The sequence below is a fragment of the Cetorhinus maximus genome, chromosome 8 (genome assembly GCF_964194155.1).
Source record: "Cetorhinus maximus chromosome 8, sCetMax3.hap1.1, whole genome shotgun sequence".
Taxonomy (NCBI): domain Eukaryota; kingdom Metazoa; phylum Chordata; class Chondrichthyes; order Lamniformes; family Cetorhinidae; genus Cetorhinus; species Cetorhinus maximus.
Genome location: NC_135886.1, coordinates 103,363,411 through 103,391,385, shown reverse-complemented (window position 1 = coordinate 103,391,385; position 27,975 = coordinate 103,363,411). Strand labels below are relative to the sequence as shown.

Below are 27,975 nucleotides of genomic sequence, written 5' to 3'. Positions count from 1 at the left end.
CATCTAAGTGCCATAGCACCAACAGCAGGTCAAAGCTTGGGTATTTTTCAGCAAATGGGTTTATCCTGACTCCCCAAAGCCTCTCCATCATCTACAAAGCACAAATAAATATCCATTTCCTTCCACTGGTGCACTGTGGTTGCAGTGTGAACCATTATGCACAGCAGCAACCCACCAAGGTTTCTTTGGCAGCATCTCTCAAACCTGCAGACTACCACCTAGAAGGACAAGGGCAGCAGAAACATAGAAACTCTGTTACTTTCAAGTTCCCCACATCACCCTGAATTGGACATTTATCGCTGTTCCTTCATTGTCACTCAGTCAAAATTCTGGAACTCCTTATCAACATTGTGGGAGTACCTTTGCCACTCTGGGACTAAGCATTTCAAGAAGGATACTCACCACCACTTCCTCAATTCTTAACAGTGATACCCATACCCCAAGAAAATAATAAAAAGACCAGAAGATTGAAAAAAATCTTGAACTGAGAAGATAATGAAGCAGGAGCAACAAAAGCTCATCCAGTTTACCCTATCAATTAAGCCCTATTTCAGAATGATATATTTCCATCTTACTCCAGGAAGAAATCACCTCGGTGCCGAGCCAGTCCTCCTTGCACTCCCTGCAGACTCGTTAAAATTATATAAATGTTCTCTGATCCCCAAAGGTAATCAGTTGAAAGGGTAGAATATTCATGCAGAATATAAATTTTGGATAGCGAGCAGTAAATGGAACAAAACAGTAGTACCAAGAATTTTTTGATCTCACTCACACTCCAGCCAGTTGACAAGGTGAGGCTGAGCTGTGATTTAGTTGGCTGTTTGAACTGCTGCTGTATTAAAACAGCATTGCTCACAATACAGTACCTGTTGCGCATCATGAAATTAGCAGTACAGGGCAGGATTGCTACCTGTTGACCTATTAATCATTTTGAGATGTTCACTAAATCAATCTGAAGGACAAGCTTCCACCTTAACTGATTAGGGAAATTATTATTTTTCTCAATTCTGCTCTTGATACAGAATTGGAAGCATGGAGAATAACAAGGGCAGCCATTGAATGCTATCGGTTGTCTGGTAGTACAGACTTGAGTATAGCTGAAAAAAGACACATTGCCAAAGCTTTTCGTCTTGCATTCATTAGGACAATTCGCAAGAATACCACTGAATGTTAGTGACAGGTTTTCAGCCAACATATTTTGTGATAAATCTCCAAGATCGGAAACTTTGTCAGAGCCACTTCTGCTCTGCTGCCATAACTTTGCTGAGAGTGTAGCAGCGTGCTTGTGCATAACTGAAGTTTGTGCTGCACTTCCAGTATTGTTACAATAGCAGAGTAGGATCAAATCTAAGAAAATTTACAGCCTAAATCTTTAGCATTCATTAAGATCAAACCTCTGTGTACTGATCTAACAACTTTTGCAAACAGCGATGATGTGATTACAAGAGGACACACGGCAACAGAAGCCAGTGGAAAGTAAAACAAAAAACAGTTCCATTGCAAGGTTCTCAGAATGAGTGTGAGTGACTAGCAGCAAGAAAGCAAATCAGAAGACAGTACAGCTCATAGGAATCTCATTTTCAGTAATTAGAAGTGAAGGAAATTCTGCCAATGTTTTAAATCATTCATGGGATGTAGATGTCACAGGGAATGCTGGCATTTAATGTCCCTCTTTAGTTGCCCTTGGGATGGTAGTGGTGGGTCTTCTTGAACCCTGGTCTTTGTGTGGTGATGGTACTCCCACAAAATGGTCAGGAAGGGAGTCGCAGTTTATTGACCCAGTGACAATGAAGGAGTGGCGGTATATGTCAAAATCAGGATAATGTGGGGGAACTTGGAAGTAATTGTGTTCATATGCATCTTCTGTCCTGGAGAATTTGCAGACTTTGGAGGGGTTGCAAAAGCCTTGGAGACTAAATGCAATGCATTCTGCAGTTAGTACACCCGGGAGTCAAAGTTCCCCAGTGGTGGAAAGTATGATTGGTTAATAAAGGGGAGGCAGTGGCATAGGCGTAGTGGTAGTGTCACTGGACTGGTGATCCAGAGACCCAGGATAATGCTCTGGGGACCGCGTTTGAAACCCACCATAGCAGTTGGTGGAATTTGAATTCAATAAAATTCTGGAATTAAAAGTCTAATGATGACCATGAAACCATTGTCGATTGTCGTAAAAACTCATCTGGTTCACTAATGCCCTTTAGGGAAGGGAATCTGCCATCCTCACCTGGCCTGGCCTACATGTGACTCCAGATCCACAGCAATGTGGTTGACTCTTAAATGCCCTTTGAAGTGGCCTAGCAAACCACTCAGTTGTAACAAACCACTAAAAAGTAAATAAAAAGGAATGAAACCGGACAGACCACCCTGTATTGGACCTAGGCACTGGAAACGAAAATGGCAAATTCAGCCCTGTTGACCCTGCAAAGTCCTCCTTACTAACATCTGGGGGGTTTGTGCCAAAATTGGTAGAGTTGTCTCACAGATTGTCAAACAACAGCCTGACACAGTCATACTCATGGAATCATACCTTACAGACAATGTCCCAGACACTATCATCACCATCCCTGGGTATGTCCTGTCCCACCGGCAAGACTGACCCAGCAGTGGTGGCAGCACAGTGGTATACAGTTGGGAGGGGGTTGCCCTGGATGTCTTCAACATCGACTCCGGCCCCCATGAAGTCTCATGGCATCAGGTCAAACATGGGCTAGGAAACCTCCTGCAGGTTACCACGTACCGCCCACCCCCTCTCCTTGCCCCCGCCCCCCCACATCCCCAGTTGATGAATCAGCATTCCTCCATGTTGAACACCACTTGGAGGAAGCACTAAGGGTGGCAAGGGTGCCGAATGTACTCTGGATGGGGGAAATTCAATGTCCATCACAAAGAGTGGCTCAGTAGCACCATCACAGACCAAGCTGGACGAGTCCTAAAGGACATAGCTGCTAGACTGGATCTGCAGCAGCTGGTTAGGGAACCAACAAGAGGGGAAAACATATTTGACCTCATCCTCACCAACCTGCCTTCCGCGGGTGCATCCGTCCATGACAGTATTGCACATCCTTACCTGGCCTGGTGAGGATTATGGAGACAAAGTTCCGCCTTCATATTGAGCATACGCTCCATCGTATTGTGTGGCATTCCTACCATGCTAAATTTGGAACAGATCCAGCAACTCAAGACTGGCCATCCATGAGGCACTGTGGATCATCAGCAGCACATCATCATCAACCACAATCTGTAACCTCATGGCCCAACATATCCACCCACTCTACCATTACAACCAAGCCAGTGGATCAATCCTGGTTCAATGAAGAGTGCAGGAGGGCATACCAGGAGCAGCACTAGGCATACCTAAAAATGAGGTGTCAACCTGGTGAAGCTACAACACAGGACTACTTGCGTGCCAAACAGCATATGTAGCAAGTGATAAGCAGAGTGATTCCACAATCAAAGGATCAGACCTAAGCTCTGCAGTCCTGCCACATCCAGTCATGACAGGTGGTGGACAATTAAACGACTCACTGGAGGAGGAGGATCCACAAATATCCCCATCCTTAGTGATGGGGGAGCCCAGCACATCAGTGCAAAAGATAAGGCTGAAGCATTTGCTACAATCTTCAGCCAGAAGTGCTGAGTGGATGATCCATCTCGACCTCCTCCCGAGGTCCCCAGCATCACAGATGCCAGTCTTCAGCCAATTCGATTCACTCCGCGTAATATCAAGAAATGGTTGAAAGGACTGGATACTGGAAATGGACCCTGAAAATATTCCAGCAAAAGTACTGAAGATTTGTGCTCCAAAACTTGCCCGGCCACTAGCCAAGCTGTTCAATTACAGCTACAACACTGGCATCTACCCGGCAATATAGTAAATTGCCCAGGTATGTCCTGTACACGAAAAGGAGGACAAATTTAATCTGGCCAATTACTGCCCCATCAGTCTACTGTCCATCATCAGTGAAGGGATGGAAAGGGTCATCAACAGTGCTATCAAGCGTCACTTGTTGAGCAATAACCTGCTCACAGACACTCAGCTTGGGTTCCGTCAGGGCAACTCAGCTTCTGACCTCATTACAACCTTGGTTCAAACCTGGACAAAAGAGCTGAACTCGAAAGGCGAGGTGAGAGTGACTGCCCTTGACATCAAGGCAGAATTTGACCGAGTGTGGCATCAAGGAGCCCTAGCAAAACTGCAGTCAATGGGAATCGGGAGAAACTCTCTGATGGTTGGAGTCATACCTAGCACAAAGGAAGCTGGTTGTGGTTATTGGAGGTCAATCATCTCAGTTCCAGGACATTACTGCAGGAGTTCCTCAGGGTAGTGTCCTAGGCCCAACCATCTTCAGTTGCTCCATCAATCACCTTATTTCCATCATAAGGTCAAAAGTGGGGATGTTTGCTGATGATTGCACAATGTTCAGCAGCATTCACGGATCCTCAGATACTGAAACAGTTCATGTATAAATGTAGCAAGACCTGGACAATATCCAGGCTTGGGCTGACAAGTGGCAAGTTACATTCGTGCCACATAAGTGCCAGGCAATGACCATCTCCAACAAGAGAGTATCTATCATCCTTTGACATTCAATGGCATTGCCATCACTGAATTCCCCCACTATCAACATCCTGGGGGTTACCATTGACCAGAAACTGAACTGGACTAGCCATATAAATACTGTGGCTACAGAGCAGGTCAGAGGCTAGGAATCCTGCTCCAAGTAACTCACCTCCTGACTCCCTAAAGCCTGTTCACCATTTACAAGGCATAAGTTAGAAGTGTGATGGAATACTCTCCACTTGCCTGGATGAGTGCAGCTCCAACAACACGCATGAAGCCTGACACCATCCAGGACAAAGTAGCCCACTTGATTTTTTTTATTATTCATTCGTGGGATGTGGGCATCGTTAGCTCAGCCAGCATTCATTGCCCATGCCTAATTGCCCTTGTTCAGGGGGCATTTAAGAGTCACACACTGCAGTGGGTCTGGAGTCACACGTAGGCCAGGCCAGGTAAGGATGGCAGATTTCCTTCCCTAAAGGACACGAGTGAATCAGTTGGGTTTTTATGACAATCGGCAATGGTTTCACAGTCATCATTAGACTGTTTTTAATTCCAGATTTTTATTGGATTCAAATTCCACCATTTGCCATGGTGGGATTCGAACCCAGGTCCCCAGAGCATTACCCCCGGGTTTTCGGATTACCGGTCCAGTGAGAATACCACTACGCGCATTGCCTCCCCTGACACTCCTTCCCACAAACCCTTTCCAAAACATTCACTGCCTTCATCACCGGTGCACAGTAGCAGCAGTGTGTATCATCTACAAGATGCACTGCAGGAACTCATCAAGGCTCCTTAGACAGCACCTCCCAAACCCACAACCACTACTATCTAGAAGGACAAGGGCAGCTGACACACGGGAACACCACAACCTGGAAGTTTCCCTACAAGACACTCACCATCCTGACTTGGAAATATATTGCCGTTCCTTCACTGTTGCTGGGTCAAAATCCTGGAACTCCCTCCCTAACAACACTGTGGGTGTACTTACACCCCAGGGATAGCAGCAGTTCAAGAAGGCGGCTCACCGTCACCTTCTCAAGGGTAATTATGGATGGGCAATAAATGCTGGCCTAGCCAGCAAATCCCACATCCTGTAAATGAATTTAAAATATCAAGCAGTAATAGAAAAGTAAAATACTTTGTATGAAGGAAACCTGAAATTATAACAAAAATGATGGAAATACTCAGCAGGTCTTGCAGGCAAATGCAGAGAAAGAAACAATCAACGTTTCAGTTTGATGACCCTTCATCGGAACTGGGAAATGTTAGAAATTTAATAGGTTTCAAGTGAAATTGGGTGAGGGTGAGAAAAAGAACAAAAGGGAAGGTCTGTGACAGGGTGGAGGGCAGGAGAGATCAAATAAGATAAGGTTTCATGATGCAAGACCAAAGGAAATGGTAAGACGATAAATAGAGAAACAAGCGGTATGTCGAGAGGAGGTGTGAATCATAGAATCATGCTTAGCTCTCCTCTGAAACCAAAAGGAAGGAAAAAAAAGAGAAACAAGAGAGAGGAAAAAAACAAAACCCAGCAAAGAAAAAAGAAACAAAATGGGGCAGAGATCATGATATAAAACTGTTGAAGCTAATATTGAGTCTGGAAGGCTTAAAGTTCCCAGTCATAAGGTGAGGTGCTGTTCCTCGAGCTTGTGTTGAGCTTTACTGGAACACTGCAGGCAAGGTGAAGAATTAAAATGACACCCTTGCGGACTGAACTGAGGTGTTCTACAAAGTATTCATCCAATCTGCACTAAGTTTTCTGACAGTAGAGGATACTACATTGTGAGCAGCGAATATAGGATACTAAATTGAAAACTGTACATATAAATCATTGTTTCACCTGGAAGGAGTGCTGGGGCCTTGGACGGTTAAGAGAGAGGAGGTATAAGAGCAGGTATTGCATCTCCTGCACTTGCATAGAAAATGTTGTGGGAAAGTGGGGCGGTGGCGTTGGAAGGATTGAGGACTGGACCGAGGGTGTCGTGGAGGTGATGGTCCCTTCAGAATGCTGAAAGTGGAGGGAAAAAAATTATTTGGTAGTGGCTTCATGCTGGAGGTGGCAGAAAAGGTGAAGGATGATCTGTTGAATACTGAGGCTGGTGGAGTGAAAGGTGAGGACTCGAGGAGACATATCGTGGTTCTGGGTGGGAGGAAAAGGAATAACAGTAGAAGTGTGTGAAATGGAATGGATTCGGTCAAGAGGCCTGTCAATCATGCCGGGCAGAGTCCTCGATTGAGGAAAAAGGACGGCCTATCAGAAGCACTGGTGTGATAGGTTGCATCATTAGAACAGAGACAGAGAAACTGGGAGAATGGATACAATAAATGTTCCATTGGTCTGTGTAAATGTAGCAAACAGGCACAAATTTAAGATGGTTACAAGAATTAAAGGGAAGGTTAAAAAATATTTTTACAGAAGATTGTTTGAATGTGGAATTCTCTCTGTCAAAAACCACTGTTGACATAGAGCCCAGAATGTGTTTTAATATAAGAAATAATTTGTTTGGAAAGAGGAATATTGAATGATATGGGAAACCAGCAGGAAAGTTAGACAGGACTAAACGGCTCATGTGGAGAAAACAGTGGAATAATCCTGACAGACTGAATGGTGAGTTTTCATGATTCTATGATGAAGGTAGTCAAGGATAATTGGAATTGCATCCAGCGTGAGTTAACACCTCAGAAGGAGAAGGGAAAGCTGGCGAATAAAGTAGGGGGAAATAGTATTTAATAAATATTTTGATGTATGCGTTTGCGCTCCCTTGTACCATGTTTGGCACAATTCTGGATTTTTACCATTCAGAACACTTAAATTAAGACCATTCATACTGAACCTTTTTGCTATGCATTCTTAATGTGCATGTCACATCCTAGAAATGACTGTTGGTGATATTTGTAGATGAATGCTTAATATATTTGTATGACATTCTCTGTCCAGAGGCATTAGCCCATTTACAATAAGAGAATGTCTTACAGATGCAGCCATCTATTAATTTGGCACAGTGGGCTGAATGGCCTCTTTCTGTACTGTATGATTCTTTAAGTGTCACAACAGTAACTCCTAAGCTTACAAGACATGGCAGCTGAGCTACAGATAAATGATTTTGCACCAAAGTCTTCAGCATATTAATGAATTGAAGGTTTTTTTATGAATGATTTTGTAACTGAAGATCTAGGCCTAGATTTTCACAGAGTCGTGGAGACTCCGTCTACCTTTAAAAATGGCAGGTAGGGCCCGGATCCGGATCTCTTAACCTCATTTCCAATAGATCCTATTTTCACCAGTCAGGGAAAAGGGGTGGGCTGTGACTCACACATGAGGGTAATGCAAAATCAGCAGGGTCCTTTGAACTCAAGGGCCTTAAACTATAGTGTGAGAGTTACGAATTTTTAAAAGGAGATGTGAATGCTCATGAAGGGCCAATAAGGTCTGTGGAACAATCAAGCTGTCTTGTTATTTTATTAGCCTGTCCTTTAAAAAAATCTTGAAACAAAACCTACCTGCCTATGTCTATGAGTTGAAAAAAATCTGTGCTAGAAGTTTCAATAGCTGTTTGTTGACATAACCCTAAGTGTTATCATTATTGCAATATTACTGCTAGACTGCTTTCCCCAACCAACCATGATCACAGTGGGGCATTGGGGGGGTGGGTGGGCTGTAAGTTCACAGTTAGATTGACAACGCAAAGCGGTTATTAAAGGATTACCTGCCATTGATGTGGGGTTATGAATGCAAAAGTTTGTTTTTTTAAAGGATTAAGTACTTGTGGGGATTTAAATATATTTAGTGGGCTTTCACAAAATGGGAGTAGTTTTTATATAGTGAAGTCCGTAATAGATATTTATAATTTTATTTTATTTCATCTCAGCATGCCTCCTGAGGTCTGCCCATGATGGATACTGCGGGAGTTGGCATAGAGGATGTAAGGCCAAAGGGTGGTGGAGCATGACTTGGCACTAAACAGGTATAGGGGTTAGAGGGGGAGGATGGGGGAGGGGGGTCAAGAGTTCACACTAAGTTGCCATAGGGGCTATGAAGACATGGGGATAGGTGGGGAGCTGGGTTGGCATGAGTTGGCATTTATGGGCATGGGGAGTAGGTGAGGGGTGTGAGTGTGATGGGTGAGGCCTAGAAGGCCTAATATTTAACAAAATAATAGGGAGCATGAAATCCCAGAGAAACGAGGTGAGCCATTTAAGCAGCTCCCTCAGCACTCGGCAGCCCCTGTGGCTGCCTCTGCTCTGCATCTGGACCCCACTCCATCCTGCACCCATCTGCCTGGAATGAAAATCATGCTGTGCACTTTTTCTGAGGCAGGTGGGGCAAGCCGGCAGATTTCTAGGCCCTGGATTCAGTTTTCTTGAGTGGGTTGCTCTATGAGATAACAGACATTTCATAGCAGAGTACATAAGAACGTTAGTGCGCTTAATAAATCAAAACATCCAGAAGAAATTCAGTATTTAAAAAGTGAGAAATTAAATGTGGAGAAACATCCAAAGAAACACAACAAACAGCAAAAATCTGCTTTACATCTGTGACATTTTTACAAAGTATTTTAAATCAAGCCATGGTTGCAGTTTTTCCAATAATCTAATTTGCAGTTGCTGCACAAAACTGCTGTACTTTAAAGAATAAAACTCACTCCTGGTCCACCATTTTGAATCAATCTGTATGTAGGAGTGTCACTCTGCTATCAAGGGCAATCATCCATAACATTCATTTCTCTGGCTTTCCTCTCCTCAGGCATTTTCAGTCCTGCGACTGATGTGATTAATGAAAGAGAATGGCCTGATTTGACTGATGATGTCTTCCCTGCTTTCATCAGTCTCAAATTCTGCTGCAAAATTTGCAATGATCTCACTGAGTAAAACTACAGCAACTTTAATCTTTCCCTTTTTAATGGCATCTTGCACAGCGTGATAAATCATTTCAGTTTTAAACTGTAAATGTTCTCTACAGATTTTATCTTGACTGAATGCATCCTATAGGTCACCAAATATTGGGAAGGAAATTTGCAGCAAATTACAGAAAGGCGGAAGAACTACAGAGTAGCGACAATGGGGGGCTTCAATTATCTTAAAATAGACTGGAATAGTAGTGGTGTAAAAGGCAAAGAGGGGAAATAATTCCTGAAGAATGTACAACAGAACTTTCTTAGTCAGTAGTTTCCAGCTTGATGAAGAAGGAAACAGTGCTAGATTTAGTTTTTCTTATTCATTCAAGGGATGTGGGCTTTGCTGACTAGGCCAGCATTTATTACCCATCCCTAATTGACCTTGAGAAGGTGGTGGTGAGCTCTCTTCTTGAACTGCTGCAGTGCATGTGGTGTAGGTACACCTACAGTGTTGTTAGGGAGGGAGTTCCAGGATTTTGACCCAGCTACAGTGAAGGAACTGTGATATATGTGAGAGACTTGGAGGGGAATGAGGTGGGGCATCAGTATGTTTCAATTGGAAAGCATTTGAAGAACAATGATTGTAATATCATCAGGTTTAGAATAGTTACTGAAAAGGAAAAGGCACAATCAAGCATAAAAACATTTAACTGGAAAAGGGCTAATTTCAATGAGCTGGAAAAGGATCTGACCGAGGTAGATTGAAATCAGACACTTGCAGGTAAAACAGTAGCTGAACAATGAGAGAGTCCTTCAAAGAGGAGATGATGTGGGTACATAGTAGACACAGGGTGGAATTTTCCGTGCCCGCTGGCGTCGGGTGCCCTGGCGGGCGTGGCAGATAATATGGTGGGAAGGCCAAAAATCAACATCATGATGTTATGAAGGTAGATTGTGGTCATTTCCTCTGCCTGTCAATGGCGGGCCGCGTTTCCCACCGCTGCACGTCGGGAACTTCATTGTAATATATCTGCATATCATTATAAGCCTACCTCACCGGAATCATCCCCCAATGCTGGATGTGACATGCACCTGGCCAGCTGCACTTGGCTCGGAACTTCGAGGTTTGTTTGCCTATCTGGCTTCAGGCAGAACTTGTAGTCATCAGCACCAGGCTTCGCAGGAGCACCACATCACTTTTAGGGGGACTCACCAGCAGATATCTACCTACCATACCAGCTGTAAGGCCAGGGTGGCTTTTCAATGGCTGCAAGGTTAGGGCTTGCTTGGGGAAGTGGCCTCAGGCAAGGGAAGAAGCTGCAGGGCGAGGGAATTACTGGGGAAGGGGGGTACCCCAGGGTGTGTGTGGGGGCACATATTGATCTGTGCAAGTGGTTTCAAGATTGTGAGGGCTGAGGAGGCAGTGTCCAGAGGAGGTAAGGCCAGATGGCGATGTGAGGGTGTGCGTGAGAGAGTGAATGGTGATGTCCCTTGAGCTGGCAGTGAGTGAGATGCCAGTGAATGTGTGATGGGCTTGTGAGTGTGTGAGTTTAGAGTGATGAGATGGTTGCCTTACTCTGACGGCACGGATGAGATCATTCATCCTTTTTCTGCACAGGATGGCCAAACTCCTCTGTGCAGCATTGGCACTGACCACCACCGCCATCGCAGCCCAAGCTGGAGTGGTGAGATCGCTGGACCTCCTGCAGCCAGAGCAGGGGTGGAGGACGTCACGGCGGTCCTCTGAAAGGCATCCCAATGCCTCTTCTTGGCTTTCAGGGCCGTGACTTCACTGGAGTAGTCCTGGGTTGCAAGCATTGAGAACTGTGTGGGCAGCTGCAGTTCAAGTATGGTACCCATGGAGTGAGAAAATGGCGAGGTAACAGCGTGGCAGGCAATTCTGAAGCCGCCCGCCAGCAAGACAGCATGTTTCCTGAGACTGCCGAATTAATGAGGTGGGATTGGGACGATATGGCGTGAAAAGCCGCCACTGCGGCTGGCGGGTAAAACGTCCTTTTTCCTGCCCGCCTTTGCATTTAGTGCAAATCTGGGATGATTTCACCCACAGTCTCATGCGGAGGAAGGAAGAGACACAACTAGATTTTGCAGGAGGACTAAAGATATAGAGATTAAAATGAGACAGCAAAAGGAAGCTTATGACAAATGTAAGATTCAAATTACAGTAGAGAACCAAGCTGAATATAGAACAGGTCTAACAAAGGGATATATGTGGATCAAAGACAGTGCCTGAGAATAGGTAAGTGACTAACTTAAAAGGGAACCCAAATGTATTTTATAAACATATAAATAGGAAACAGATAGTCAAAAGAAGAGTGGCGCTGAGTCAAAAAAGAGACATTCTTGTGGAAGCAGAGGTCATGGGTAATGGTAAATGCATCTGTTTTCTGGAGAGAAGAGTGTTGCCAATGTGCAGAAAAGTGTGACTGGAATGATACCAAGGATAAGGGGTTTCAGTTATGTGGAGAGACTGGAGAAGCTGTTCACTCTCTTTACAGAAAGAGAAGGTTAAGAGGATAGAGGTGTTCAAAATCATGAATGGCCTTGATAGAGCAAATAGGTTGAAACTATTTCCAGTGGCAGAAGGATTAGCAACCAAAGGACACAGGTTTAAGGTGATTGGCAAAAAAATCAGCGGAGCATGAAGAAACATGTTTTAGACAGTGAATAGTTGTGATCTGGAAGGCACTACCTAAAAGAGTGGTGGAAACAGATTCACTGGTAACATTCAAAAATGAATTGGATAAATACCTGAAGGGAAACCATTCAATGAACTATGGGGAAACAGCATGGGTGTGAGACTAATTGGACAGTTCTACCAAAGTGCCAGATTAGGCACAATGGGCTGATTGGCCACCTCTGTGCTGTATCATTCTATCATTCTAATTCCTGAGAGATTTGATTAACATTATTGGAATGTACCATTCGACCATCCATATTGTCATTAGGACTGAATAAGACCAATAGATATTTGAGAATTGCAATTCTAATTTTTTCTTAACAATTAGCAATTTGCATGATATGTAGAACAACTTCCCAGCAATCATGTTGGTTAATTAAAAGTACATCAACAAGTTATGACTGGTGGGATAAAGGCTTATTGTTTGAATATTTCAAGTTTTCTCTTCCCTTCATTTTTTCTTGGGCATCCTGACAGCAGGCAGCTGGTATGGCCAGGAAGGCAATCATACCATACAGAAATTACAGCACAAAAACAGCCCATTCAGCCCAAACAGACCACGCTGGTGTCCAAATTCCATCTCAATCTGTTGCCATATCTATTGGTGCACCTTTCCTTCAGTCATGTATCTAACCCAATCTTCAATGGTAGCATGGTCTCGACAAGCAAATACTTCCTAGGCTTTTACCTTTGAAGTGTCTTCCTTATATTTTCCTTTGCTGGCAATCAGCAAGCCCCTGGTCTCCCGAGTGGCATCTTAACACAGTGTTAGAGCTAGGGCTTTCAACTGATACTGTGCGGCAATGGGAGTTACAAGGCCTTCATCCTACCATTCTATACTGTGGTGCATTGCTGTGGCTCCAACAAGCTTTGTAAATTGTCTCATATTCCATGCTGCTGTCATAACAGGAACAAACAACTGAAGCTTTGCATCAGATGCTCACAAAACACACATGACTCACTACTTCCATATATCAAATTCATGCACACACACACATACACACATGCATGCATACACACACACCATTTTGCTTTGGGGGTGCATTTTCAAATCAGCGTCTCAGTTGCACCAGCTCATCATTGTTGAAAATGCTCAGCCATTTGCTTGTCTCTGGCTACAGCATATGATTTTGAATTTCATGTGCTTACTGATGATGGTGGTTTTGAGGCATAGCCAAGGGCCAAAGTGTCTGACTACATCACGTTCAGCTTACATCAGGCAAGACTGAAGGCAAGGATTGCATTCTAACAGAGGCAGTGGGGCCGAATTGCACTGAATGTCAAAACTGAAATAAATGTTTCAAAAACCCAGTTATTGCCAGTACAATCGATAAACTTCAAAAAAGCAACTATTTTGTCTTATCTTCTCACACCAGATTCACTCTCACATCAGCTTCTTCCACTTGAGAATCCAAGTGAGTGAAGATTTATTCCTAAAGTTTAATACTTTGTCCTACAACAAAGTCTAAATTGGGCTAGAAGATTTTCACTACAAATTCATGCTTGGTGTTATAAACAGGCACTATACTGTGATGGGTTTTTGCACATGAACATTAAAGACGTATTATATAAATTCATTATCATACTTTTTAAAAATTTGTTCATGGGATGTAGGTGGTGCTGATTAGACCTGCATTTATTGCCCTTGAGAAGGTGGTGGTGAGCTGCCTTCTTGAACCACTGCAGTCCCTGTGGTGTAGGTACAGCCACAGTGCTGTTAGGGAGGGAATTCCAGGATTTTAACTCAGCGACAGTGGAAGAAAGGCGATATAGTTCCAAGTCAGGATGGTGGGTAGCTTGGAGGGGAACTTCCAGGTGGTGACATTTCCAGCTGTCTGCTGCCCTTGTCCTTCTAGTAGATGGTAGTGGTTGTGGGTTTGGAAGTTACTGTCTAAGGAGGTTGGTGAGTTCCTGCAGTGCATCTGTAGATGATACACAATGCTGCCACAGTGGATGGGGTGCCAATTAAGTGGGCTGCTTTGTCCTGGATAGTGTCAAGCTTCTTGAGTGTTTTTGGAGCTACACTCATCTAGGCAAATGCGGAGTATTCTATCACACTCTTGAATTGTGCCTTGTAGATGGTGGACAGGCTTTGGGGAGTCAGGAGCTGAGTTACTCGCCACAGGATTCCTAACCTCTGACCTGCCATTGTAGGCACAGTATTTATATGGCTAGTCCAGTTCAATTTCTGGTCAATGGTAACCGCCAGGATGTTTTATAGTCAGGGTTTCAGCGATAGTAATGCCATTGAATGTCAAGGGGCGGTGGTTAGATTCTCTCTTGCTGGAGATGATCATTGCCTGGCACTTGTGTGGCAGGAATGTTACGAGCTACTTGTCGGCCCAAGCCTGGACATGGACAAGGACTGCTTCAGTATCTGAGGAGTCACAAATGGTGCTGAACATTGTGTAATCATCCCCACTTTTCACCTTATGATGGAAGTAAAGTGATTGATGGAGCAGCTGAAGATGGTTGGGCCTATGACACTGACCTGAGGAACTCCTGCAGTGGTGTCCTGGAACTGAGATGATTGGCCTCCAGCAACCACAACCAGATTCCTTTGTGGTAGGTATGACACCAACCAGCAGAGAATTTTCTCCCTGATTCCCATTGACCCCAGTTTTGCTAGGGTTCCTTGATGACACGCTCGGTTAAATGCTGCCTTGATGTCAAGGGCTGTCACTCTCATCTTACCTCTGGAATTCAGTTCTTTTGTCCATGTTTGAACCAAGGCTGTAATGAGGTCAGGAGCCAAGCGGGCCTGGCAGACCCAAACTGAGCATCAGTGAGCAGGTTATTGCTAAGCAAGTGCCACTTGATAGCATTGTTGATGGCCCTTTCCATCACTGTACTGATGATCGAGAGTAAACTGATGAGGTGGTAATTGGCCAGGCTGGATTTGTCCTGCTTTTTGTGTACAGGACATAACTGGGCAATTTTCCACATTGCCGGGTAGATGCCGGTGTTGTAGCTGCACAAGAACAGCTTGGCTAGAGGCGCAGCAATTTCTGGAGCACAAGTCTTCAGTATTATTGCTGGAATATTGTCAGGACCCATAGCCTTTGCAGTATCCAGTGCCTTCAGCCTTTTCTTGATATCAATGGAGTGAATTGAATTGGCTGAAGATCTGTGATCCTGGGGGCCTCTGGAGGAGGCTGAGATGGATCATCCACTTGGCACTTCTGGCAGAAGATTCTTGAATATGCTTCAGCCTTACATTTTACACTGATGTGTTGGGCTCCCTCATCATTGGTGATGGAGATATTTGTGGAGCCACCTCCTTCAGTGAATTGTTTAATTGTCCACCACCACTATCAACTGGATGGGGAGGAGATGGCACAGTGGTATTGTCACTGTATTGGTAATCCAGGGACCCAAGATAATGCTCTGGGGACCCAGATTCAAATCCCACCACGGCAAATGGTGGAATTTGAATTCAATCTAAAAAAAAATCTGGAAAAAAAAGTCTAATGATGACTATGAAACCTTTGCCAACTGTTGTAAAAACCTATCTGGTTCACCAATGCCCTTTAGGAAAGGATATCTGCCATCCTTACCTGGGTCTGGCCTACATGTGATTCCAGACCCACAGCAATGCAGTTGAGTCTTAAATGAAAACAAGGGCAATTAGGGATGGGCAATAAATGCTGGCCTAGCCAGGAACGCCCACACCCCAAGAACGAAGACTACAGGGCTTAGATCTGATCTGTTGGTTGTGGAATCGCTTAGCTCTGTCTATCACTTTCTGCTTATGCTGTTTGGCATGCAAGTAGTCCTGTGGTGTAGCTTCACCAGGTTGACAGCTCATTTTTTGATATGCCTGGTGCTGCTCCTGGTATGCCCTCCTGCACTCTTCATTGAACCAGGGTTGATCCCCTGGCTTGGTGGTAATGGTAGAATGGAAGATATGAGGTATATCATTGTGGTTGAGTACAATTCTGCGGCTGCTGATGACCACAGTGCCTCATGGTTTCTCAGTCTTGAGTTGCTAAATCTGTTGTAAATTTATCCCATTTAGCATTGTGATACTGCCACACAACACCATGGAGGGTATCCTCAATGTGAGGTGTCAGACTGTTGCTTGACTAGTCTGTGGGACAGCTTTCCGAATTTTGGCACAAGCCCCAAGATGTCATTAAGGAGGAATTTGCAAGGTCGACAGGGCTGAGCTTGCCGTTGTCGTTTCCGGTGCCTAGGTCCGATGCTGGGTGGGCCATCCAGTTTCATTCCTTTTTGACTTTCTACCAGTATGATACAACTGAGAGGCTTGCTAGGCTATTTCTGGGGACAGTTAAGAGTCAACCACATTACTGTGGATCTGGATTCACATGTCGGCCATACCAGGTAAGGACGGCAGATTTCCTTCCCTTAAAGATATTAGTAAACCAGATGGGTTTTTACTACAATCGGCAATGCTTTCATGGTTATCATCAAACTTTTAATTCTAGAGTTTTATTGAATTCAAATTTCACCATCTGCCGTGGGTCTCTGGGTTATTAGCCCAATGACAATATCACTATGCGACCGCCTCCCCCAATACTAAAGGAAAAAAACAGGTCAAATTAATTGTATGTTTAAATGAGATATTAAACCAAGACTTGTGCCCTCTCAAATGGACGTAAAAGATCTCAAAGCGCTTTGCGACGAGGAACAGAAGATTCTTTATGGTGCATTGTCCAATTTTTATTACTCAACTGATATCATTTTTTAAAAATCAGAGTATCTGGCCAATGCCTCTTCGCTGTTTATGGGACTTCGCTGTGTGCAAATTGGCTGCTGTATTTCCTACATTGTAAACAGTGGCTACACTTCAAAGGTACTTACTTGGCTGTAAAGCAGTTTTGTACATCCTGTGGATATGAAAGCCACTATATAAATGCAAGTTCTTTCTTTCAAATGCAAAGTTAATAGAATTGGAGCCCTGCTTCTTATCACCTGCTTTATACAGGCTTGTCATTCAAAATAATTCTGCTTTATACAGAATTTATCTTCATAGCAGTTGAATAAATAGCTCAAAGTGTCATTCCTCTTATCTCTCTCAGAGGTCTGCTACAAAAATACTAATTTTACAGATATTCAGCAAGGGCAAGTCATGAACAAAGAATGGCAGGCACAGCTAGAGCACAAATCCTTGCACTGAACACCTGGTTAAATTACTGTCAAATAGCAACAATTTGGTATTTTCTTAACAGCAGCTATTCATAACAGACTTCCCCTTTAATCAAATAGGTTCCAGTGCCTCAGTTAAAATATAAAAAATCTTCCAAAATGGGCTTAATAGATGAAAAATGGGCTTCTTTGTGTTTTGCTGCCTCGTCCGAGGCGTTGATCAGTGCTGGCAGGAGGCACATCTAATACCTTGGGCTTTTGTCTGAATACCATATCAACAGTAAACATAAAGAGAGGTTGCTGTGCAATTCCTTACTTCCAGCACAGAGCTGTGCTAATGGTGGACTAACTGAGTTAAAGACTATTTCCAAACTGCGCTTACCCCTACCTGCGCTCCTTACTCTAGTGGGGATAGAAAATTACTCTCCGCTGTCAATGAGGTAATAATGAATAATATTATTATTAATAATTAATAATTATTCAAAGAACAAATAACAAAGAAAAGTACAGCACAGGAACAGGCCCTTCGGCCCTCCAAGCCTGCGCCGATCGTATTGCCCGTCAACTAAAACATTTTGCACTTCCGGGGTCCGTATCCCTCTATTCCCTTCCTATTCATGTATTTGTCAAGCTGCCTCTTAAACCCCACTATCGTACCTGCTTCCACCACCTCCTCTGGCAGCGAATTCCAGACACTCACTACCCTCTGCGTAAAAAACTTGCCCCGCACATCACCTTTATAGTTTTCTCCTCTCACCTTAATTCTATGTCCCCTAGTAATTGACTTTTCCACCCTGGGAAAAAGCTTCTGACTATCTACTCTGTTCACGCCACTCATAATTTTGTAAACTTCTATCGAGTCACCCCTCAATCTCCGTCGCTCTAGTGAGAACAATCCGAGTCTCTCCAACCTCTCCTCATAGCTAATAACCTCCAGACCAGGCAGCATCCTGGTAAACCTCCTCTGCACCCTCTCCAACGCCTCCATATCCTTCTGGTAATGTGGTGACCAGAATTGCACGCAATATTCCAAGTGTGGCCTAACCAAGGTTCTATACAGCTGCAGCATGACTTCCCAGCTTTTATACTCAATACCCCAATGAAGGCAAGCATGCTATATGCCTTCCTAACTACCTTATCCACCTGCGTTGCCACTTTCAGTGACCTGTGGACCTGTACACCCAGATCCCTCTGCCTGTCGATGCACTTAAGGGTTCTGCCATTTACTGTGTAATTCCTGCCTGTATTACACCTTCCAAAATGCATTACCTCGCATTTGTCCGGATTAAACTCCATCTGCCATTTCTCCGCCCAAGTCTCCAACCGATCTATATCCCATTGTATCCTTTGATAATCCTCTTCGCTATCTGCAACTCCTCCAACCTTGGTGTTGTCTGCAAACTTGTTAATTAGCCCAGTTACATTTTCCTCCAAATCATTTATGTATACCACAAACAGCAAAGGTCCTAGCACTGATCCTTGCGGAACTCCACTAGTCACAGCTCTCCATTCAGAAAAGCACCCTTCCACTGCTACCCTCTGTCTTCTACGACCAAGCCAATTCTGTATCCATCCTGCCAGCTTACCTCTGATCCCATGCGACTTTACCTTCTGTACCAGTCTGCCATGAGGGACCTTGTCAAAGGCCTTACTGAAATCCATGTATATAACATCCACTGCCCTTTCATCGTCGATTATCTTATTCTTATCATAATATTACTTGAATGGCAAGTAATTCAAATGAAGTAATCTTACAAGGTTCCAATACCTTTCTAAATTTGAGTGGGGGTGGGAGGGTGGGGTAGCACTGCAGCCGCAATTCTCATAAAGAAGGCTCCCTGTCAGCACCTGAGCCTTATGAACTTATTCCCATTATATACTTATAGACAGTCAAACAATTTCATCGGTAACTGAATGGCTCACATATTATCTTCAAGTAGAACTCCCTCAACTTTCTGTTCTAAGGTAAATAATAAAAGGATTGTCAAAGGAAGGGTGTACCTGATCAGAGACCAAAGAAGAGGCTTTTGTAGAGACAGAAGGCCTGACACAGGTTCTAAATGAATACCTTGCATTGTTTCACTAAAGAAGAGGATGCTGCCATATTATGAACATATGAATTAGGAGCAGGAGTAGGCCATTTGTCCCCTCAAGCCTGCTCCGCCATTTAATAAGATCATGGCTCATCTGATTGTGGTCTCAGCTCCACTATCCTGCCTACCCCCTATACCCTTTGATTCCCTTGTTAGTCAAGAATCAATCTACCTCTACCTTAAAAATATTCAATATTCAATGACCCTGCCTCTACCACAAGCCAATACGGACTTATTAAAGGTAAATCATGCTTGACGATTTTGATTGAATTATTTGATGAAATAACAGAGAGGATGGATATAGGTTGGTGCAGTTGATGTTGTGTATATGAACTTTCAAAAGACATTTGATATGGTACCACATAATAGATTTGCTAGCAAAATTAAAGCCCACAGAATTAAAGGCTAAGTGGGAGTGAAGATATGAAATTGGCTGAGGGACAGAAAATACTGGTGAATGGTTGTTTTTCAAACTTGAGAGAGGTATTCATTGGGGTCGTTGACCAGCAGTCGGTATTAGGGTCACTGCTCTTTTCGATATACATTAATGACCTGGACGTGGGTAGACAGGGCATAATTTTAAAGTTTTCAAATAATATGAAACACAGTAATGTAGCAAACTATAAGGAAAATAGTAGCTGAGTTCAGGAGGACAGAGACTGGTGAAATGGGCAGATACAAGGCAGATTAAATTTAATGCAGAGAAGTGTGAAGTGATACATTTCAGGAATAAGAAGAGACAATCTAAACTGAAAGGCACAATTTTAAAGGAGGCACAGGAACAATGAGACTTCATACACAAGTTTTTGAAGGTGGCAGGACAAGCTGAGAAGGCTATTCAAAAGGCATACAGGATCCTTGGTTTTATAAATAGTGGCACAGAGCACAAAAGCAAGGCAGTCATGCTAAACTTTTATAAAACACTAGTTAGGCTCCCATTGGAGTATTGTGGACAATTCTGGGCAGTGCCCTAAAGGAAGGATGCCAAAGTTTTCAAGAAGATGCAGGGAGATTTACTAGAATGACGCCAGGGATGAAGGGCTTCACTTATTTGGGAAGAACGGAGAAACCGGGGTTGCTCTCCTGAGAGCAAAGATGGTTAAGTGGAGATTTGATAGATTAAAAAAGGAGAAATTGGTTCCAGTGGCAGAAGAGTTGGTAGCCAGAGGACTCAGATTTTGGGTAATTGGCACCAAGACCTTGAAGGAATATGAGGAATTTTTTTTTATTATTCAGCAAGTTGTAATTATCTGGAATGCACTGTCTGAAAGAGTGGTAGAAGCAGATACCGAAAAGAAATTGGATAAATACTTGAAAAGGAAAAAAATTGCAGGGCTCTGGTAAAAGAGTGGGGATTAAGATTAATTAGATAGATTTTCCAAAGAGCTGCCACAGGCAAGATTGGCCGAGTGGTCTTCTTCTGTGTTGTATCATTATATGATTCTATTATTGGAGCCTAGTCACTGTTGTAGATACATAGCAAGACCCCACACACAGTAATGAGATAAATAACCAAATTATCTGATTTAGGATTTGGTTGAGGATATATACTGATCTATGATTAAGAAGCCAAAAAGATGCCAGAAATCGCATAAAACAGGAACTGGCATAGAAAGCACTAAAAATAACTGCACTTCAGCCAAAATAAAATCCTGCACCAATTGACAGTAACAGCTAAAAAATCTTAGGCTTCTGGGAAAGGTATAAACTCTTAGGGTAGAAATTTTCGTCCTGTGGGCGGGTGCACGCCCGAACCGAATGGGAGTGAAATAGTGCACGATGACGTCGGGCGAGCGTCCTGATGTCATCGTGCACTCTCGCAATCTTTTGGTTGGCGGGTGCGTGCAAGAGGTGGCAGTGCGCCCGCCGACAATTAAATGGCCTATTAAGGCCCTTAAGTAATTAATTAAGCTGCATTTTTCGCTGCTCGTTCAACTGTTTGGTTGACGGGCAGGCGAATAGGCCAGTTGGGATGAAGTTTCCAATGCTTACTAAAAAAACAGTAAAAATTTCTTTGTATCCCTTTTTACATGTCCCTCTTCATATGACTGAGTCACATGTGGGGACATGTTTATCTCATACGTAAAAAGTTTATTTTTGTATTTAAAATCCCTCAGCTCCCTGAGGCAGTTCTATGCCTTCAGGGAGCTGTCAATGCTCCCCTGCACATGCGCACACTTCAGCGTTTGCGCCCCTCCAGTCCCCCTACCTGGCAGCGCTGAGGCACTTAGCACACCTTTCACACTGGCTGGCCGTTAATTGGCCAGCCAGCATGAAATTGCGGTCAGAGCCCGATTGCGGACAGTGGTTGGTCTCGCAGCCGTTCCCAGGTCCGCCCGCCATGCCCGCCCGGCGAGGGGTAAATCCTCCCCTGAGAGTTGGAAATCTCAGATTTCCTTCAATTGTGTTGTAGCCATGCAACGCCCAGCCAGCCATCCTTAATTCACTGTATAATATTGAGTTGATCAATATCGAGCTAACTTAGTTTCATTGACAAGCAGGCATGTTAACCTATCGTGTTTGAATAGTGGACAGATTTTATATCAGAGGTCTGCCAGAATAAAGTAGAGACTAGGGATTACAGTTAGTGATATTAACATTCATATGGCTCATCTCTTATTTCAATGGTGGCGTTAACCCATTTAAACCCATTAACACCTCAGTTAAAACAATGGAGGGAGAGGAGATAAAAGCAAAAAACTGCGGATGCTGGAAATCCAAAACAAAAACAAAAATACCTGGAAAAACTCAGCAGGTCTGACAGCATCTGCAGAGAGGAACACAGTTAACGTTTCGAGTCCGTATGACTCTTCAACAGAACAGAGGGAGAGGAGAGTTGTGTGAACACTTGTCTATCACAATAGTAATTACTAGCTTTTTATTCTTTGTGAGGTAAACATATTTGTCTCCATGAATTCTCAAAGGTTCACATACTGTAACGATTCTGATATTTGTTGATCCTGTATCATACTAAGCACCGAACATTGAACTCTTCACAAATTAAATTAAACACATGAAGGTGGAGCATAGAGGATGATGGGTTTCTGACTGCAACACAGTCAGAGATTTACATATTATAAATGCCATGAATTAGCCAAAATTTTGCCTAATGCTACAAAGGAAATCTTCATAGCTTAAATAATATTGGTTTTAAAAGTAGCAGTAAAACTACAATGCAGTCAATACAGTTAATAAATCACCATTAAAAATCCAAGTTTAGATGCATTTGACACAGATGACACTGGTCACTGCTGTTTGAGGTCAGTGCTGATTTGGTGGCAGTTCAGTCAGAAAAAAAATTAACTCATATTTGGCTATTTTTGCTGTTGGAAGTTAAAGTGGGGACCTAGAATTCCTTTGGGACACTTCAGAGGGACCAAAAATGTAAATTGCCACAGATTCAAATAATTTTTGACTTAAAGGAGCCAAATAGTATTCACAAAGCGTTAAGTGCATTCACTAACCATTGCTGTCAAATCTACCTTCTCACTTTAAAATGGTGATTATTTTACTATAAACTATACCAAGTGCTTCAGAGTATACTTCCAAATGCAAGGCCCATGAATGTTTTGCGAAGCTTAATTAATCAAAACCCAAAACATACGCCAGACCTGAGCCTGGGAAACAGACCAGCTAGATAATAAAAATGATTGGTAAAGCCAAACAATAGAACATAATGACTTACATGATAGAGAGGCACCGTGTTGCTTTCAGGCAGTGGAAAATTCAAGATATCCTGAGAAGTGGGGTCAAGTCTCACAGGGGCTGTCAATACCGAGGGACTAATAGGGTAGCTGGGGCTTCCTGGGTTCTTCTTCCTCCTTGAGCTCCTGCTTGTATCTCTCTTGCTGTCCCTCTGTGTCATAGGCTCCTCTTGAATGATCAGAATTTTATCATCACTCAGATATCGTAGAAGTGAATCCTCTGGGTCAAAGGAGGAAAGAACCAGAACATGGTAAGTTCATTTGCAAGTGCAGCAGACTGCACAAGCTTGTAAAACTCTAAATTGAAGCATCACTTCCTTTAAAATTTCAGGCAACCACAAAGCAACCCACAACCGTCTGTTCTGAGCCGTGCTAAATGCCATCCAATCAAGAAACATTCCATTACACCAAAACAAAATGTTATTTTGGAGATACTGGTGAAGTCTCCTCCAAGAAGTCAAATGTAGCTTTAAATCTTGTCAGGTTGTTCATGAGAAAGCAAACTGTGGTTCAGGTATGGCATGTGCTTGTTACAGGCTCAGTTTTATAATCATTTCCTGTGTTGTAATCATATGGCGAGATCAAAATGTTCTATTTTCGGTGCTTTTTTAATAGTAATGTAGACAAGAATTGATTAAATAAATCATATGAAGAAAATCCTAAATAATTTTACAAACTGTGCTCATTTCCAGATTAGCAAAGAAATTCTCACTCTTATGAAATTTCTGTAAAGTTTAAAAGCAGCACAGGGATATGCCTTCATTGGATTACTTCATGGATGCTTGCAGCCTCAGAGAGGCAGGCCTCAGTCAGTTCAAACCATTCAAAATGCCAACATGAAAGGCACTCTGGGGTGTCTCACGTTAGATTTTGCATGTCCTGTACTCAGAATGAATTTGTGCCCATGAGCCTTCATATGGAAAATTAACAATCTCTGTACAAACACAAAAGGAAACTCTGTGGAAAAACAAACCCAGGACATTTTTACACACCTCCCGGATACAACAGCACAAGCTGAGGCCTGCAAGGAGCTCAAAGCCTATCCACTCAAATGCAGTGCACTATGTGGTGCAGGCACCATATATAAATATAAAAACAAAGCCAGGAAGTTGTCTTTATATTATTTTACTGTAATTCTGTATTGACTGGACTCTATAATTTTTACCCTAAAAATAAAGACTTCCATTAATATTGTGCCTTTCACAACCACAGTATGTCCTAAAGCGTTTTACAGCCAATGGGCAGAATTTTCCCCCCGTTGGGGGGGATGTTCAGGAGTGGGTGTGTGGAGGCACGCCTCCGATCAGTGCCCCAGCGCACCACAATTTTACGTGGGCGGGCCAATTAAGGCCCACCCAGCGTGACATCCGCCAGGAAGCGCTATGAGCTCCCTGTCTGGGCGGGTGGATTCCCTGAGCTGAGAGTGCGCTCTTTCGCACACGATCGCGAAAGAGGCTAAGTGCTGCCTCAGGGAGATCGGCTCCAACTGTAAAAATGTTATAAATAGTAAAATAAAATTTCCATGACATGACCCCTCATGTGACACTGCCACGAGTTGGGACATGTCCATCACTTTTAGTTAAACTTAAATCTTTAAAAACCTACATGAAACCTCATCCCGCCCATGGATGAGGTTTCATGCTTTCTCTGAAGCCTGCCAGGGCTCCCGGCCTGTCCGCCAACCTTAAGGTTGGATGGGCATGTCCATTAATGATGTTAATGAGTTTGTCAATGGCCTCAATAGGCCATTGACAGGTCGGCGGGCGCACAGCTGTTTCGGCTGAGTCCCTGCCAACCTGAAAATTGAAATGATGTGGGGTGATGCTGGGAGTTCCGCCCAACATCGTCCTGCGTCATTTTACGCGTCGGCGAGCGGGCCCCGTCCCCCGCTCAGGAAATCAGCCCAATGAATTGCTTTTGGAGCGCGAAATTTTCCCCACCCGCCCTGCAAAAAATCCCGAAGGTGGGATAAACAGTTGGAATTCTGTTCTCCCAACTTTCAAGGAGGGTCGAGCTTCCCGATGAACAATGTCAGGATCCCTATTTGCATGTATTAGCATGCGTGCTCATTAAAAGGCCACCTTGCCAGAATTAAGTTTGCCCTCCAAATTAAGTTACCTGCCAACGAGAATTTAGAACGTTCAGTTTTACGACTGTATGTCACATGCATCTGGTGAACTTCACCTCTTCCATAACTTTAAGGTCTGCAGATGTTGCTTTCTCCTCTTTGGGGACCTTGCATAATTCAATCTGAGTGCCATTAGCAAACACTATGCCAAGGCTGGACAAGAGAGGCAGGTTAAAGCTGAAAGGGGGTGGGGTATGGTGGAAGGGTGGAGCGAAGGCTGGACATGGGAGGCAGGCTTAGGGAGGAATGGTGGGAGAATGCTCAGGGGGGCAGGGGTGTTTATGTCCAGGGAATGGTGGGGAGGAAGTGCCTGGAGAATGGGAGCGGGGAGAGTGCCCGGGGAAGGGGGTGGGGGGGGAAATGTCTGGGAAGGCAAGCAGAGACAGCATTCGGAAGGTGAGGGGGAGTGTCTTAGAGGGTATAGTTGGTGGTGTTGATGGTGGGGTCCTGGGGTGAGAACTCAGGGTACTGGTGATAGAGGGAACAGTCACAGTGAGAGGGAGGAATGGGATGTGGCTGGGTGGCAGGTCCAGAGTGAGAGTCTGGCAGGTCTTATTGGGAGGGATCACGGTGGGGGACAAGACAGGCAGGTGGATAATGGGAGGGGGCAGGGTCAGGGTGGGCATGAGGACGGTAATGGGTGTCTCTCTGAGGGGAGGGAAGGCATGTGGAAGTGGATTGTGATATGTTCTAGGGTTACAGGGGGATTGAGGTTCAAGGGCGATAGAGGGGAGAGGAATTGTGATATTGGGTGGGTCTATGTTGATGGGGGGAAGTTGGTGGGTGACAGGGGGAGGGTAGAAGGTGCTGGAGTGAGTTTGAAAGGTGAAGCGCACCCATTTTTCCAAACTGACCTAGACCACGCTGCTAGTCAGTCAGTGAGATCCCTCAAAATGGGAGAAGGGTCTTTTCGTGTGGGTGGAATTCAAGGTCAGCACAAGGGGCTGACTAAAGGACACCCTAATAATTATGAGGCAACTAGATGACAAAGATGCTCACTTGTGTTCTCCCTTCTAAAGCAAAGCTCGCATTGCAGCAGGTTTGCTCCCAATTCATGGGTCCCATAACAATGAGATCCCAGCAAGGAGTGCTGTTCATTCTGCGCCATTTGCCATCAACTGCAGTCAGATGCAGGAAGGGAGGGAGGTGGAATTCCTCCAAGTGGCATAGCAGGTGGATGGCAGCCAACTCGCGATTCTAAACCCCCATCCTACCGGGTGAATGGTCATGGCAGTTAGACTTTCTATGCTGCAAAGGCAAAAGGCAATGGTCACTCTATAGAGTTTAGAGGGCAGTGGAGACAGCGGAAAAGTGTCCACCTGAGGCTTCTTGCACGTGGCTCTCATCACCCTGATCGAACAACAATGTCTCCATACACATTCATGTATGAACAGGAGGAACGCTCATCTCTGGTCCTCCAGGATGTCCTTTACCTGGAAGGGGTGGAGTGGAGGTGCTATGTCTAGACAGAGGCCAGGTGAAGGGCTTAGCACTTGCCTGCTAGCTTTGAGATGGAGGGAACCTGTAAAGGACACGCTCACTTATCTTATCACTTCAATTTGTTCACATATCCACTGAGATGTTGATGATGCAGGCTGCAGGCAACCCTGCCTTAGTAATGGCTCTCATCCATATGAGGAGAAGGAGGGCCCATTGCAGGTTGGCACAGAGCCATGAGGAGCAAGGGCCTGAGCAGCAAGAAGCAGCGGGACTTCAAGAAGGTCAAGGTGCTGGTGAACAGGGTACACAACAATGGTGAGCATTGGCCTGACCGTGCGTGTATCACAAGCAGCGTTCTTATCAAGAGATAAACAAAAGGTAATGCCAGAAGCGTCTTTATGTGTCCCAGGATGTGGTTGCACACATCTGCCAGTTTCTCCAATATCAGCTGCGGCTGGAAGGACTCTGGAGTAGTTTTGGAGCTCCTGATCTGCATTGAGTGAATGGCTGCCCAGGTGCTGTTTAAATATGATGCCAGGATCTTCAACCCATGGGGCAGAATTTTCCCCTCATCGGGGGGGAAGTTGAAGAGCGGGCGTCAGGAGGCCCAGCTCCGATCGGCGCCCCCGATGAGGGGCACGCCGCCATTTTATGTAGGCTGGCCAATTAAGGCCCACCCAGCATGACGTCCACACAGAAGCGCTATGCATTCCCTGTGCAGGCGTGGGGGGGGAATCACTAAACCCGAGTGCGTGCACAGGAAAGAGCGCACTCATCTGCCTGAGGCTAAGTGTTGCCCCAGGGAGATTGGCTCTGCAATAAAAAATATTAAAAATAGAAAAAAAGAATTCCCTGACATGTCCCCCACTGTCACATGAATTGGGACATGTCCATCATTTTTAAGTGCAGTTTAATTAAATTTTTAAAAACCAACATGAAACCTCATCCCGCCTGTGGATGCTTTTTCTAATGCCTGCCAGGGCTCCCGGCCTGCCCACCAACCTTAACGTTGGACGGGCAGGTCCATTAATTAGTTTAATGACTGTCAATGGCCTCAATTGGCCATTGACAAGTCGGCGGGCGCATAGCTGATTTTGCTGAAACCCCACCTACCTGAAAATTTAAATGGGGCGCGGTGACGTTGGGAGTTCCGCCCGATGTCACCGCACGTCATTTCATTTGTCGGTGAGTGGGCCCCGCTGATGGGAAAATCCTGGCCATGAGATAATGGCAGGGCGGGCAACTTTCTTTCCACCCTGCCATGAGATTCACCGAGCACCTCACTGAAGCATAATTAATTAGCTGAATAGCGCAAGGTTGCAAGTGTTCAGTCATTCCACCACCCAGTGGCAATCATGCTGACTGCCCTGCCCGCCACCTGACTTAGATTCCAGAATCAAG

General features: G+C 44.4%; 1 protein-coding gene across 1 annotated transcript in view; it reads right to left on the bottom strand.

Annotated features, from left to right (window-relative positions):
* Positions 1–27,975, bottom strand: part of LOC144683850 (connector enhancer of kinase suppressor of ras 2-like) — a 462,557-nt gene that overhangs the window by 206,036 nt on the left and 228,546 nt on the right. Inside the window, exon 7 of the mRNA XM_078547354.1 lies at positions 22,988–23,226. Coding sequence (XP_078403480.1) covers positions 22,988–23,226 — 239 coding nt within the window. The remainder of the gene's footprint in view (positions 1–22,987; positions 23,227–27,975) is intronic.